General features: G+C 35.3%; 2 protein-coding genes across 2 annotated transcripts in view; both read right to left on the reverse strand.

Moving 5' to 3' along the window:
• Positions 1-2,588, reverse strand: part of LOC21404423 (MDIS1-interacting receptor like kinase 2) — a 3,882-nt gene extending 1,294 nt beyond the window's left edge. Inside the window, exon 1 of the mRNA XM_024171885.1 lies at positions 20-2,588. Coding sequence (XP_024027653.1) covers positions 20-2,588 — 2,569 coding nt within the window. The remainder of the gene's footprint in view (positions 1-19) is intronic.
• Positions 2,589-6,550: 3,962 nt separating this feature from the next.
• On the reverse strand, positions 6,551-10,944 carry LOC21404424 (MDIS1-interacting receptor like kinase 2). The gene is made up of 4 exons (XM_010107611.2): positions 10,824-10,944; positions 10,106-10,195; positions 7,393-7,641; positions 6,551-6,858 (listed from the first exon to the last, which is right to left on the reverse strand). Exons 1-4 carry the CDS (start codon positions 10,942-10,944, stop codon positions 6,551-6,553), a joined length of 768 nt encoding a protein of 255 aa, XP_010105913.2.
• Positions 10,945-17,188: the final 6,244 nt, after the last annotated feature.

Genomic DNA, 17,188 nt, shown 5'->3' on the forward strand with positions numbered 1-17,188 from the left:
GCATTATTTACGTTCGTACCTGGTGCAATGTAGCCATAAGTTCCAGCAAGGGCAGTCCAATTAGAAGAGTCCGGATTTAGAAGCTTGGCAGTGCCGAAATCCGACACACGAGCTTCAAATTCCGAATCCAACAAAACATTATTGCTCGAAATGTCTCGGTGAACAATAGGCGGAGAGCAGCCATGGTGCATGTAAGCCAAGGCATGAGCCACACCTCTCACAATATTCACTCTCTTTTTCCAACCAACTTCTTTGGCCTCCTCTTCTTCTCTCAATATTCTCGCCAAGCTTCCCCTTGCCACATACTCGTACACCAAAAACGAGTGTCGTTCGTGCGAGCAGAAACCATAAAGCTTGACAATGTTTCGGTGTCGTATCTCCAGCAACGCCCTTATTTCGTTCAAGAACTCATTCGGAAGTCTCCTGTGACCTTCTTCACGCGGCGGGTGTAGTTTCTTCACCGCCACATTAAAACTCATGAAGTTTGGTAGTTCCAGATTCGCTTTATACACGCTTCCATATCCTCCCTCTCCGATGCAAAATACGGGATTGAAATCGTCGGTCGCTCTTATGATTTCTTCATACATTGCTCTTCCGTCGAAATTGAGCACCGAAAAGAAGACGGTATGATTCTCTTGCGTGTCATGATCTTCTTGTACTTCCCTTCGATCTCTTTCTCTCTTTCTTCTTCTCGCAACAATAATGGCGGTTAATCCAATGAGCACAAACAAGGCTATAAGCCCTCCTAGAACAGGAACAATGATAAGAAAAGTGAATTTCAGGTGGTTCTTTCTCGAGACATTTTTGCAAGGTTTGAGCCCTCCAAAGCTTCCACACAATCCTATATTCCCTTCTAGCCCTTCTAGTCCTTCTCCAGAAGCTTCTCGAAATGCCGCGCTGTTGGGAACCGGGCCATCGAGCTGGTTATAGGATATGTCTATATGTAACAAGCCAAGCATGTTAGCAAAACTTGGTGGGATCGAACCGGACAGACGATTGTGGGAGAGATTAAGCGTCTCCAAGCTTTGCATCTTGCTCATTTGCCATGGTATCTCTCCACTAAGCAAGTTGTAGCTCAAATCTAGCTGGGACAGACGAACCAAATTCCCGAGGCGTAAGGGAATTTCTTGGCTGAATCTGTTGTTGCTCAAATTCAAATAATTCACGTCCAATAAATTATTCCAAAGAACTCTTGAAATTGATCCGTTCAGCCTGTTGGACGACAAATCAAGGTAATTGAGCATGGTCAAAGATCCAAGCTCCATTGGAATTCCGCCAAAGAGTTTATTGTTGCCTAGCGTCAGATTCAGCAAAGAAGTCAAGAATCGCAACTCTTTTGGAATTACACCAACAAGATGATTTGAAGACAGGTCAAGTTTTCGGAGCTGACTTGTAAACCCGATCTCAAGCGGGATTTCGCCACTCAGATCGTTTCCCGCTAACTGAAGAGCTTTTAGATTTGTGCATTGTTGCCAACTACGCGAGATTTCGCCGTGGAATTTGTTGTGGCTTAGATCAATGTACTCCAAGTTTGGATAGACGCCAAAATCTTCAGATACATTGCCCGTTAGTCGGTTTCCTTCAAGACGAACTCTCAACAAGCTCGTGCAGTTTCTCAAGCTTTTGGGGATTGGACCGAAGAAATCGTTGTCGTAGGCTATGAGTTTCTTGAGCTGTCCGCTTCCGCAAACGTTTTGGGGCAAATAACCGGTGAATCGGTTTGTGTCCAACTGGAGTACAGTCAGATTGGCGAGGTTTCCTATCCCTTGAGGGACGGAACCTGAAAATTTGTTCTCACGGAGACATAAAACTTTCAAGTTGGTCAGCTCTCCAAGTGAGGTGGGGACCGTACCGTTGAGCTTATTTACGCTTAGCTCCAGGACCTCAAGTGAATTGAGCTTTCCTAACTCTTCAGGAATTGGGCCTGAAAGGCTGTTGTAGGAGAGGCCAAGAAAATTGAGGCTTCTTAGATCTCCTAGAGATGGAGGGATTGAGCCAGAAAACTGGTTTTTTTCCAGGTCTACTTTAAGGAGAGATGTCATGTTTCCTATTTCCGAGGGAAATGGACCGTTAAACTGATTTTCGACAAGGTACAAGGCCTTGAGATTTTTCAGATTAACAATTTCTGGTGGGATTTTTCCTGACATGTTATTATAGGAAAGATCAAGGTAGGTTAGTTTAGAGAGGGTACTGATTTGGGGTGGGATGGTACTGAAGATCTTGTTATTGCTGAGATTGAAATATGTGAGATTAGGAAGGGACAGAAATGGAAATTGGTGGAGAGTGCCTTGTAAACTAGAATTGGAAAGGTTTATACTTGTGACACTTTTGGCAGTGTTACAAGAAATACCAAACCAATTGCAAGGGGCTGTTTTGGGATGCAATTTGAGAGAGACGTTGGTGGATTTGTAAGCCCATGTGGAAATAAGAGACTTGTTTGATTCTCTCAGGCTGTCTTTCCATTTGAGTAGAGCATCTGCTTCTTTAGAAGAAGAAGCAAAAGCAACGTTTATGGATAAAACCAAATAAACACACAATACAATGGAAGCTGGAAAGCCTACTAATTTCTCTATGGTTGGATTTCCCATGGTTTGTGTTTTTTTAAGTAATATTAATCGGTGAAGGCTTTGTTAATCACAATTGCAAGTATATATATATATATATATATATACACATACATGAACGAGTTGTAAGTAATATTTTTCTTTCCATGAATCATGGGAAAGTTCGTCTAAGACTTTCAGACTTGAAAAGCCTACCCACCTCATTCGTCTGAGACTTTCAGACTTGAATAGCAGACCTCTTTTATTCCTACTTAATTTTCTCATATTCGTTTTCTTGAAGGAATTGTTTAATAGATGGTGAAGGTTTGAAGGTTGAAGAACTTTCAGTGGCCAATGAGAGGAAGATTTCCTTGTTAATTTCCCAATGGCTAGCTAACTATTATACAAATGTGGATGAAAATTGACATTTTTTTTTCACCTATGGTCTTGAAGAATATCCACATTTCTCATTTTAGCCCCAAACTTCAATTTTAAAGGTGTTAAATATGCAATTTTAATTCCTCCATTAATAAACTCTTTGTTTTCGTAAAGCATGTAACAAGAGAATTGCACATGAGTGGTTGTAGAGGAATAAATTACTGGTAAAAAGGAACAAGCAGATCAGAAAAGAAAATGAAATTATGAAAAGAAAAACATATTTTTATGGTGCAATCTAATTTTTTATCTAGGTTTGATTTTTCTTCTTCTTACATACATATATATATATATATATATATTCAATCAGCTTCTTTTTTATCATTTTATTTCTCTTAAAATCCTAACAGGTCATCTGATGGAAAATAGTAATGGAATGGTTAAAAATGTGTGTTAGAAATGACAAAGTATTTAGAACTCTCAAGTGAATCTTAATGGGCTAAAGCGAGATAAGTAGATATTTTTAGGGACATGAGTGAAAATAATTATTTTTTACCCGGTCTTATTTTTTCCTAATTAATTGCCAATTTGCTCTCTTGCGACCTGGTCTTGAGTGTGTGTGTGTGTGTGGTTTTTTTTTTTTGTTTTGTGGGAACCTACTACCTAGTCAGCTTATTCGTGATTCAAATCTTTTTCAATTAAAAGCTTTTAGCAAACTACTCATAACACGGTCAACTCAAGATTTGGGCTACGCAATCTCAAAAGTTAATATTTTCCAAGTACTAGTAATTAATATCTTTTCTGGATCGTATACATACATTCGTGGTGATTCTTCAAACATGCTATTTGATTCGATTCGGAAGTCATAGGTCAATCTATCATATGTGGAGCGGGAAGGACTTCAAAATTGATTGCCAAACAAGCAAGTCTTGGTTGAAAAACAAGATTTTTAAACGGTAACGACGGAAGAGCTAGCATGAATAATTTTCAAGTATTTGAACGATGGGAATTGCTTAAGTATTTCGTATTTCCGGGGAAAACTGGTTTAATAGACTCAATTGTAAGAAAATAATAGAACACTTAAAAATGACAAAATAATAATAGAACTAGCGTATCTTCTTATACACGCAAATTAACAAAGGTCAATTTTCTACTGTGAGTATTTTTGTTTTACTTTTTGTTTTTGTTTTTTGTGTTTTTTTTTTTTAAGTCAAAAGAGTTTAGAGTGTGTTTGACTGAGTTGGTTTTGAACTTAATGTGATGTTTAATTACCTATTCAAAAACCAGTTTTTTAGAACTTATGGGCTCTCTTAAATTCACATATGGATTTGAACCTATTTCTATCTTGTTTAGTATATCATTTATCCTAGCTATAGGGTCAAAACTGTTTCTCTCATTGGTTTAGTGAAATTTTGTAAAAACCAAACTTGTGTTAGTAGCTATCACTATTGAAGACTTGCGTTTAGTACGTGGATTCTAGAATCAGAGTTCATGATTTTAATTTTAATCTTTATTTGTTTATAAAAAGTAAAAAATGATTCTTAAAAGTCAGTATTTAGTTTGAATTGTTCTAATTCAAAGTTTAGACTCTAATGTAATGTTTTAAACATAAACCACCCCAAAAAATAAAATCAACTCTCTCTCGGTGTTGAATGGTTCAAACTCTTAATTCTGATTCTATTTTCAAAATTATAATTTAGACCATAAATTCAAATCATAAATCATGATTCTCATTTTAAAATTCAAACTACCATAATTTAGATTCTCATATCAAACACAACCTTAATAGAATTCGGAGACTCTGTCTTATTAGGCAACATATTGGTAGGACACGGCATGGTTCGTGAAATTGGCTTTGACTTTATAATCCAATGGTGTAAGATTAAGGTTCACTATTGATAAAGTGTACTGGCCTACAGAGAATTTTCTCTTTGAGTTAGACTAATTTACAAGGCTCCTGCCAAAGAAAAAAAAAATCAAAAGAAAAATGAAACTTTACCGTCTACAGTATTACCCGAGAACTCTTGATCTTTGTTTTCATCCTCGGCGAACCTCCATTCACTGTTGTCTGGGTTCATGCTTCATTTGAAACCAAGCTCAGGAAAAAGATAATAATTCTTTTATATTAGCTATTTGATTAAAAATTTAATTTAACGTTTTTCTGGCAAGAAAAAAAAAATCTTTGTTGATCACTGCTCATTGCTGTCGGTGGAGCCGTAGTGGAGTGAATTTCTGGAAATATTTTGTGCTCTTTATGTTGTTGGAGGTGAAGGATGGATGAAGTCTAACTTCTTGTTAAGAAGAAGAACCTTATTTTTGACTTTAGGATAAAGAGAGCTTTTTTAATTTCTGGAAATTTCTGGGAATATTTTGTGTTCTTGAGCTTTTTAGAGAGAGTGAGAGAGAGAATGGAGAAAGAAGGAAGAGAGAAGAGAGAGAAAGAGGAGGGAGAGATTCTCAGAGAAAGAACGAAATTTTTTTTAGATTTTTAATTAATTTCTTTTGGCTAACATTTTGCAGATACGCGCAAAGAAAGAGAAAGAAACAAAAATTAGAGAGATAAAGACAAATACGTGGGACCTATCATTAATTTTGATTAGTAATGGCCCCCTCCAGTTCCATCCGTGCTACCCAAACAGCTGTAAGAAAATGACACGGTCTTCTTATCCGCAAAATTTTAATCGGGCGCTTTTTAAAACTTGACCTACCGATTTGAGAAAAAAAAAAAAAAACCCTACCTTACTGTTTACGCTGCCCTCTTATTATGTACATAACATTGAAATTGTTCTTTTATTAGAAATTGTTATTTTAATAGTTGGAGTATTTTTTGATGGTCTCATAATTTGTGAGTGTCTACGTTAAAAATTGAGTAAATTACACTGTTGTACTCGAATCTATTTACTTTTTACATAACACATCATAAACTTTCAATTTTGATAAATTACACCGTAAATTTTAAAATCAATTACAATTTAGGTCAATAGATAACATATGTTATTAAATAAATGGTTTAAAACACGCAATTCGCACATGAAAAATAAATATCATTACTTTTTAAATTATGTCACGTGTAAATCTCATATCTCAAGCTATCAATTAAAAATGCCACTATTTATTATATTTCAATTGTAATTGATTTTAAAATTTGGAGTGCAATTTGTTAATTAATAGTTCGGAGTCCATTATGCAAAAACTGATTTAGGGTGCAGTAATACAATTTACTCTTAAAAATTTTAGGTGCGTCGCAATACAAAACTATTTTTAATTATAAATCAAACTATTAAATAATTAATCTAATAACTAAAATAGTAATTACTATTGATAGGGAAAAATAACGGTTCCAACAATAAGAATTCCCTCAAAAGAAGTATATGTCACCATTTTATTTCCAAAGAGGGAATAAACAAAAAAAGAAGTTAAGAGACAAATGTGTAAAAGCTCTATATCATCTCACTTTATTAGGACGAATTTGCTATCTACTTACAAGCTACATTCAACTCCCACTAGTCACTTTAAACGCATTAAAAAAGAACAAGAGAAAGTTATAAATTAAATTTGTGACTTTGACATTTCGTGTAACGCCTGAAACTGTACATAACTAACTCCCAAGTCCCAACTGCAGCACATCAAGCTTAGGATTTCATGATTAGAGTCGATAGAATCTGCGAAACATCTTTCATGGTAGGCCTAGATTGTGGATTTTCCTGTAAGCACACAACTGCAAGCTTTAAGATATCGATGAGCTGATTCAAAATCTCTTGCGGCGGTGGCGGAAGGCGGTCGTCCAACACATCCTCCAGCATTACGCCTGTCCTCGTCAACGGAGAAGAAAGAGACAACGTAAGATTACCCGGACGCTGTCCTTTAATCATTTCTACTGCCAACACTCCAAAGCTATACACATCACACTTTTCAGTAACCTTCATTGTATACGCGAACTCTGCAATCCAACATTTAAAAAAAAAAGAAAAAAAAAAGTGATCTTTCAATATTCAAAATGCTTATGCGTGTCTGTAAGTACATGTTAAAAGCAATGTGACAAATACCATTAGTACTTAATACAGTCGATACAGAAATTAATCATGCTAATACATTTTCAAAATAATAATAGTAATAATAATAATTGTGTTAATAGAACTAAATTTATTGGTTATGTATCAACGTGGCAGCTTTAAATGTTTGCCATGCCATATATTACTGAAAATTAATATTATTTGGATTTGACTCACATGTCCTCTTATTTTGTTTCTTTTTGTATTCTCCAATAATATCATGACAGGATAATAAAAATGCTATCACTAACATTGATTTGGTATTGATATTATAATTGAAGCGAAATTTTAATTAATATGAAATGCTATTATTGAAGAAACATAAAAGATGGCACGAACAAAAGGCACGAATAAAGAGACACAAGAGTCGAATCCATATTTAGTAGTTTACATGCTAATTGCGTACACGTACCCAAATGTACCAGCAATGGCCGTCCAGTTAGAGGAATCCCGCTCTAAAAGCTTAGCAGTGCCAAAATCCGAAATACAAGCCTCATAGTTAGAGTTTAGCAAAATGTTTTTACTAGAAATATCTTTATGAACAATTGCCGGGAAGGTATCAACGTGCATGTAGGCCAATCCATTAGCTACCCCTCTAATGATATTCACCCTCCTTTTCCAATCCAATTCTTGTGCTTCTCTTTCCTTGCTCAACATCGAATGCAAGCTCCCTTTTCAAGATACTCATAAACCAAGAACGAATGCCTCGCGTGGGAGCAAAATCCATGAAGGTCAATGCACTTATTTCATTCAAGAACTCCTTTTGAAACGTTCGATTGTGCCAAAGATCAAGTTCATGCTTAGATCAAAGTACTCCGGATCAGGGAAGGAAGAGAATCAAAATTCGCGGAGCATACCTTGCAAACCCGATTTTGTGAGGTTTATACCGATAACACTTCCACCAATGTCGCAAGCAATTCCCAGCCAATTGCATGGACTTACTTATGGTTGTAGTTTGTTGGGTTTGAATGGAAGAGTTAAAGGAATTGTTTGATTGGGAATTAGTAGTAGTCCATGAAGTTCGGAGTGATATGAGAATGTGTTGGAGGTTAGATTTCCATCTGAGGAGAGAATCAACTTGATCATTGGAAGTAGAATCACCATTAATAATGGTAGGTACAACAAACAAGATAAAGAGAGCTTATTTTCTCCAAGGTTGAAGTTCCCATTGTGAAACCGTATAGCCTATAGGATGTGAGTATTCAGGGCTTTAATTAGGTTTAGTTAACTCTATATCTTATATGAAAATGGACAGAGACTTTCAATCTATAGTGTCCTCATTTTCTTATTGTTTCACATTCCATGTCAAGCGTCACACATGGCATGAGAATTGCCACTTTCTCATTTGATTCATCCCACGGTTTGGTCATTTTCGTCGAATCCTACAACTGATAAATAATTTTCCAATAATAAGTGAGATCTTTTCATTATATAATACAATGTAAGTTACCAAATTAGCCATAAGGGGCTTCACTTCAATTGTTCGTGTTGAGCAGAAAACCACTAGTCAAAATGTGGTAAATTTGTACTTTAATGTGGCTTGTGACGAATTGGGAAAACTTGATGAGATCTAACATGCGGAATTAGAAAAGTAGGGATTACTCTCTACCGTGGACTTAGACTTCAAGCTATATTTCTAGAGCAAGTTAATGAGCTACAAAAGAACCTATATGTATGTACAAAACTACAAACTAAAAGAAGACTTTATGGAGTTGAATTTGGAAACTTCGATTTAGTTTATGTAGACCATCTCTAATACAAAGTCTAATGTTAGTTATATGTTTAACATTAAGAACTATGATATGGTATGTGATTTTCATTTGTGATTCAATGCATAATACTATTTCAAATGCTAAATTTACCTTTTTCATGATTATTAAGCTTTAAAAATTCGTCAAAGTAAATTTTTATTTTTAAAATAATTAGAAAATATAAAAGTTATAATGATTATATGAAAAAATAAATATTTTAACCAATAAAAATCAAGTATTAAATTTGTCATATGCTATATTTAGTGAAAATTTTGTCACAAGTATATGACACATTTAGCACAATAAATATTATTATATTTAGAGTGTCTTTTGTATTTAAACGTTAAATTTATAATTAAAATATTAATTATAACATTATTTTAGAGACGCTCTTATACGTTTGTATACACGACCGACTCAACGTTTCTACTTTTCAATTCACTTTTATTACTCGTTATAGTTACGCTTTTCATGATAGCCTAGACTTCTTTGTATATATATTTATATAAATGGGTAATAAAAAAATAACGTTAGCTGGAGATAACTAGTGAGGACAAAGTGTCAACGTTGGCTAGAGATGTGAGTGGTTGTGGTCCTTGCAGCATATTGTATACAGAGAACAAAAATGGGTGAGTTTTTTTATATAAATGGGTAATAAAAAAATAACGTTAGCTGGAGATAACTAGTGAGGACAAAGTGTCAACGTTGGCTAGAGATGTGAGTGGTTGTGGTCCTTGCAGCATATTGTATACAGAGAACAAAAATGGGTGAGAAGATTTGACCTCTTCAACTAGAATTTTTTGACATTGAAATAAATCTTTTCAAACTTGTTATTTGTAATGATCTTCGAACTCTTGGTTAGAAATAAGGGTCTTCTTTCTATGGTAGTGTAAATTTTTAACCGTTAAATCTAATTAAAATCACATCAAAATAATAATATATATATAATAGACAGTTTTCAACATCGATTTGATGGCTTAAAATAGAGACCTACCCATAGTTTACTTTTCAAACCCTATTATGGAAATCTTCTAGGAATAATACTTGCAAAAGTATGACACTTGCAATTTTCAAACAGTAGAAGTCTCATGTTAGGATCACACAAACTTATTTTAAATATTGGGTTACCAATGAATTAATCAAATGAATGTCTTTAATAAAGTGCGTACATTAACATTAGGTTGATAAAACCTGAGAGATAAATTTCATGATTGGTGGAGAGTTGGGATTTTCGTTTAAGCATTCAAATGCGAGCTTTAAGATTCTATCAAGATCACCCTCAGTCTCTGGAGTGGGAAATGGACATTCCTCAACTTGAGGTTTTCCTTATGACCATTTTAAAGACTACTTGATTGTGAAGTTGATAAAGAGAGTATAAGATCACCCGGATGCTTTCCTGCGATTACTTCTATTACTAACACGCCAAAGCTATACACGTCGCCTTTCTCAGTCACCTTCATCGTATAAGCAAATTCTGCCGATAAAGAGTAACTCTCAAAAACAAATCCAATATAAAATTAAAGATTTATTTCAGAAATGCTCCTTAAGTTATATATGTTTATTCAATATGCACTTTAAACTTGAAAATGGTTTATTTCACCTCATGAACTATACAAAATCGTTCAAAACACTCAATTCGCATACAATACTAACAAACTACTTATAATTTTTTACATACCACCAAACTATAGATTTTAAAATAAATTTTCTCCCCAAATTATATATTTTGTGTCACCTTACCCTCTAATTTTCTTGCCTTGATCCGAACTATTGATTTTGTGCCAACGACATTTCTCCCTAAAGTTGACGCAAAATCAATGTTCTCGAGGCATTTATGAAATTATACTAGTTCATATGAGTATTTTGAATGGGAAATTTTGGGATAAATTTCATAGGGGCCTTTATGAAATTTATCCTAAAAATAAGTTCATAATTTTCAAAGAAAACCATGTGTCGACTACATCACATAAATAAAAGAGGAAACCATTAAAATGCTTTTGCAGATGTTATTAACGACACAAAAACATTAAACATGAAGGCATCGTTGATGTTATCAAACCCACATTAGACTATAAAATGGACTCTATCTAGTAGTATAGTACCTGGAGCAACGTATCCAAACGTCCCTGCAAAGGTAGTCTGGTTAGAAGAAGTATTCATCAGAAGCTTTGCAGTGCCAAAATCCGAAATATGACCCTCGTACTCAGGGACGGAGCTAGGCATGGAAATGAGTGGGGGCACAAATGAAGGCAATATTTACAAGCTACAAAACAACAATATAAATATCAAGTAAAACTGAATATATTTTAGTAATAAATTTTATTGAGATCATAAAAAGAAATCACAATAAATAAATAAAAAAGAGGAGATGAATATGGGTTACTAAACACTCATCATATCATCTTCAATCAGGCCCAAACAAAGAAGAAAATACAAAGGCCAAAGATTGAAGGCCCTAATAAATTATAACTCAGTGGGGGTGATGTACATAACCGCATCTCTAAAGTAGTTATAAGGTGTGTCTATATATATATATATATATATATTATAAGGTGTTGTGTGTCTATATATATATATATATATACACGTGCCCCCAGGTCCCATCTGGCTCCGTGCCAACTCGTACTCAGAATCTAGCAGAATGTTTTTGCTTGATATATGTCTCTATGAATAATCGGCAGCGTCGGAATGCATATAGGACAAGGCATCAGCCACGCCCTTAACAATATTCACTCTCTTTGTCCAATCAAATTCCTTGGCCTTCTCTTCCACATTCAATATCTTAGCCAAGCTTCCTCTTTCAACGTACTCGTAAACCAAAAAAGAATGCCTAGAATGCCAACAAAAGCCGTAAAGCTTCACTATGTTTCGGTGCCTTATCTCCGTTAAGGCTCTTATCTCATTCAAGAACTGGTTTTTGTCACGAACCGGATTGTAAAATTTCTTAATACCTACTCACTTAGAGCAAACAGATGGAAGGGTTGCTTTGTAGACGCTTCCAAATCCTCCTTCGCCGACGCAATACTCGGGGTTGAAATCTTCGGTTGCTCTTAGGATTTCCTCGTATAGTGTTCTTCCGTCCAAGTTCAACACTGGAGAGTAAAGATCTTGGTTTTCCATGTTGCTGATTTCCGTTTGTAGAATCTTATTTCTTCTCCATCAGGGGATGGAAATCCCGAATAAAACGACTACAACAACGAGTGCCCCAGTGATGGTAAAAAGAACAAACACAAAAGATGAAACCTTGTTGCCATTTTTTGCAGGGGAAGAGGAATCAAGGCATGGCTGCAATGCTCCAGAGTTTCCACACAAGCCTTTGTTTCTTGCAATGCTTCAGTGGAAGCATCTTGGAAGGCCTTATTTTTTGGGATCGGGCCACGGAGTTCATTGTACGAGATGTCAATGTATTCCAAGCCACGGAGTTCCTAGAAAGACTCTGGAATGGCTCTGGAATGACTCCGGAATGGCTCCAGAGAGACGGTTGTGGGATAGATTCAGTGTTAGCAAGCTCTGCAAGTTACTGAATTCTGTTGGTATCTCTCTTGAGAGATAGTTGTGACTCAGATCTAGCTGAGATAGCTGAACCAACTTGCCCAACTGAACTGGAATTCCGCTGTTCAATTCGTTGTCGCTCAGATTCACGTAGTGCAGCTTCAAAAGATTCCTATACTTGGAATTGAGTGGCTCAATCTATTTGTAGAGAGGTCAAGATAATTGAGGTCGGTCAGAGACCCGAGTTCTTGAGGTATTCCACCAGAGAGTAGGTTATTATTCATAGTGAGCTTCACCAAAGAAGTTAGTCTTCCAAATTCCTTGGGAATCTCCCCAACTAAATGATTGGAAGAAAGATCAAGTACATGTAATTGAGTTGAGTTACCAATCTCTGTTGGTGGGTTTCCACTGATATTGTTCCTAGCAATCTCAAAAGTTCTAAGTTCTAGGGACCTTGCCCAATTATGTGAAATTTCCCCATATAATAGATTGTCGCTGAGGTTTATGTAATCCAAGTTAGGATAGACACCAAAATCTTCAGATATGTTTCCAGTCAATCGGTTTTTGTCGAGGCGAACTCTATGTATTCTTATGCAGTTTCTTAACCCTTTGGGATTGGTCCAATAAGTTGATTGTCATTTGCAGTGAAGTTTTGAAGCAATCCGCCTCGGCAGATGGTTTGTGGCAAATAGCCAGTGATACAGTTTCTTGCCAACCGCAACATAACCAAGTTCCTGAGATTTTCTATCACTCGATGAATGAAACCGGAGAACCCGTTATCACGGATGTACAAAACTTCCAGTTTGCTCAAATTACCAATTGCATCAGGAAGAGAACTGCTCAGTTTGTTATCACTTAATTCTAGCACAACAAGAGATTAAAGTTCCCAATCTTGTCTGGAATGGAGCCAGATAGTTCATTTCGTTGGAGGTGAATAGAGGTAAGGTTTCTGAGGTCCCATAGTGATGTTGGGATTGAACCAGAAAGTTTATTTGTGTGGAGATTAAGATCGTTGAGAGAAAACATGTTTCCTATTTCTCTGGGGATAGAACCAGAAATCTTGTTGTCAAACATATACAACAATGTTAGCTTTCTTAAGTTCCCAAAACTGTGGAATAGGACCTGTGAGACAATCGGTATCAAGGTAAAGTTCAACCAAATTGGAGAGATGTCCTATTTCTAACGAGACAGAAGCAAAAAATGAATTGTTTTCGAGGTGCAAAAAGGCCAGGTTGCTTAGATTTCCCAAAGAAGCAGGAAGAAAGCCACTTAAAGAGTTGCTATAAAGGGAGAGTTTAGTTAGTGACCTTAAAGAACCTATTTCTTGAGGAATTGAGCCGTTTAACCTGTTATCAAACAACATTAACCTCAAGGTCTAAAAGCAAGCAAATTTCAACTGGGAATTTCCCATAAAACTGATTAGTGGACGGGTCCAGATACATAAGTTTGGAGAGATGACCGATTTTAGGCGGGATGGTACCAAAGAGCGAGTTCATGCTAAGATCAAGATATGCAAGATAAGGGAAGGACGAGAACTTGAATTCATGTAGCGTACCTTTTAGACCAGAGCTTGTGAGGTTTATCTTGGTGACACTACCAAAATGGTTACAATGAATTCCGTACCATGTGCATGGACTTGTCATTGTTCCAAGAGTGGTGGAGGTATTAAATGTGTAGTTGGAAAGGTGAGTCTGTTAAATCCGTTTTTGTCAATTTACCGGATATAATTAAAGTCCAACTAAATAGATTATCGAAAGCAGTAAAGAAATAGACGTAGGAAGTTAGTATCGCGGTTCGGTAACCACCTACATCTGTGGGGCTACACCTAGACAATAAACAATCCACTAAGTATTAATGATTACAATCACCAATCATACTTATACACTCAAAGACTTCCTCTTTGACAATGTCGCCACCGTGTCGAATCTACTTGATGGTTTTGTCTAGTAAGCACCACTCGTTTTCAAAAACTGCACGTTGAAATCCCTTCGTCTGGCAGGTCGCTTTCTCCCAAAAGCTTCAAATTCTCTTCCCGAAGAACGATAAATTGTTGAACTCCTTTCAACATTGCAAACGTCTTCTCCCGAAGACTACTACTTCTTCTCTCGAAGAATGATAATGGAAACTTCTCAAACTATTATGCGTGAAACCAAAGAAGCCACATAATGAATTATCTTGAATTCTATTTATAGAACTTCTATTCTTTATCTTCACATGGCACAATCCAAGTCAAATTTAAATTATCTTCATAATTATCTTCACGCTTACTTAAAATCTAAATTATCGCACAATCTGTTCCACGACTTATTGCAACATTATCGGATCTTAAATTTAAAATCCAAACTCAACAATTTTGCTCTGATGATCTATGCTCTTTCTTCACACACATATTTTGCATATTATATTTTATAAAAAACACACAACCTGGAACTTTTATCTTATTGAGACCAAATTTAGTTTTAATTGAATTTTAATTCAATTCAATTTAACCTAAGATTATGTCATCAAATCTTCTTTAAAACTTGAGTCATTTTTATCTTTTAGCAACTTATCTTCTCTAGAACTCATCACTTCATCTTAAAATTCAAATGTTTTGATCAAATAAACTTGCTCAACACGCTATCATCTTCTCAAACCTATTGTTTGAATTTTCTTAAAACCCCATTGTCAAAAATTGCCAATTAAAATCCTATCAGAGTCCATGAAGTAAGAAAAGAAGAGGATGAGTCTTGAAGATTGTTTTTCCATTGGAGAAGAGCTTCGGCTTCCTCGATAGAAGCGAAGGCAAAACCAACTTCGGGTATGGCAATGAAAAAAATATGCAGGACAAAGGAGAAAAGAAAAGGTGTTTCGGCAATGGTAAGTAATTCCATGTTGTTTGTAAGATGTGATCCTTTGGGAATTTAAGTATGTTGCCGTTACTCAATTTCGTTCCACCTTCGTACTTTGTTTTCAACAGAAAATCAATTTTGCCGGTATCAACAAGAAGTATACGAAAACGACGGAATCCAAAAACTTGAAGAGTCCTCACTCGTTGTGTGTTCCCTCCTCAAATGTTAATAAGTGTGTTCGGAATTACTTTTAAAACTCCCAAAAACACTATACTCAATAAACGACATAATTACAATGTTTGATAAAGGTGCATAAAAAACACTTTACACATAAATCAATACACCTTTTAAGTTATTTTAAAAAATTAAAATGTATAACTTTTAGATTTTATTTTTATTTCTACTTTAAATAAAAATAGTGCTTCTATTAAAAGTACAACAAACCCAAACTGTCCCATTATCAATAAAGAAAAATCGAAGATAGCTCATGTTGTTTAACTTCAAGTCTACGTTTAGTTTATGTATTCAAAATCATGATTCAGAATCATTCTCGTTTTACATATATTTTTTGTAAGAAAAAACACTGTAAAGAACTATGAATCAGGATTCAGAATCATTGACAAATATAAGAAACAAACATTCATTTGGTCGTTTGTATCCACAATTATTTTCTTGAAAAAAAATTAGAATAATACGCGTGCAATTTAGACATTATGAAGGAAATATACTCTCTAATTCTCCGCTTTTGCTTATTCTAAAAATGAATTGTAAACAGTCATATCTTCTTCAAAATTATCATGATAAATTAAGATATAACCTAACGAATACTTCTCGAGTCTAAATCTGCCATCCCCAATCCATTCTCCTATCCCCATTTTCCAATCTCAGTGGTTGTCGCTCCACTACTTATTTATGTCATTTAAATTTAAAAATCTACGCACATTAATAAGAACAAAATACAAAAAATACTTGAACAATTCATTAACATCCACCTAAACAAAAAAAAAACAAAAACAAAAAAAAAAAAAAATGAGACAGCAGATCAATCAGTTTGAAAGGTAGAATTATTTCTTTCCTATTTGGAAATGCTGCCCGTTTTCTTCTTTCTTTTTTCTCCCTCGATTGTGGACAATGAGTAAAATCTAGAACTGTGGCGTTTTATTGAAAGGACTTGCGCTTTTTTTTTTTTAATATATTGAAGTTATTATTTTTTTGAAAGGAAAGTATTATTATTCAATGAAAGCACGTCGTAAAACAAATCTAGAACTGTGGGGTAGTACACACGATTTGTAATAGTGCAAACATAGGTTCCAAAATCTCAACTCTACTAAACTACTCAACCAATGATGTCACAATACCTAGACGAATCCATACCTAACGATACCATAATCAGTTGGTAGCACATGCAAAATCCGCACGCGAAAATAATTAAGAAAAACACCGCCACGCAGCATTCAAAATTTATTTACACAATCAACATCCACTAATATTATAGGAAAGATTAATTAAAAAAATCATAAAGCCACAACGGCCTAACCGCAGTATCATATGATATCATTAGGTATGAACTGCAACTCACATAATTGACCAGCCCCTATAAAGATACAGCCACCAGCAGCTAACTGATAACCGCAACATATGTGACTCATATGAACTGCATCAGCTACAAATATTTGCATGAGAATTCATTCCGACCATCTTTAGGCAACCACAGCTACCAGGACGCCTTTGCAGGTCCAAACTTTTAAAAATCAGTGTAGAAAAGAATTTGATCAGATTAGAAGCAAGAAATCCCATTGATGCAAGACTTCGTAAATTATTGAGTTACTATTACTCTTACCAACCAGAATATCATCAAGAAAAATTGGTAAGATATCGCAGACAGCAACCAGCATACAAATTGACACCAACCATCGGAACAGTATAAACAGCAGCAACAGCTAGCTAGTACATCATCTTGTGATTCAGTTCAAGTCACATTCGTTCTTCCCGAACAAAACTATATAAGGCCAGCATATGTACCAATATGAGTAGGTGAACTTAGCATTTTCAACAATAAAATGGAGGATATCATACACAAGCACAAGCACGTCCAAACAAGCACCACACAGAGAAACCTCATCAAGGAGAAAGAGCAAGAATGT

Source organism: Morus notabilis, unplaced genomic scaffold (assembly GCF_000414095.1).
Source record: "Morus notabilis unplaced genomic scaffold, ASM41409v2 Scaffold206, whole genome shotgun sequence".
Taxonomy (NCBI): Eukaryota; Viridiplantae; Streptophyta; class Magnoliopsida; order Rosales; family Moraceae; genus Morus; species Morus notabilis.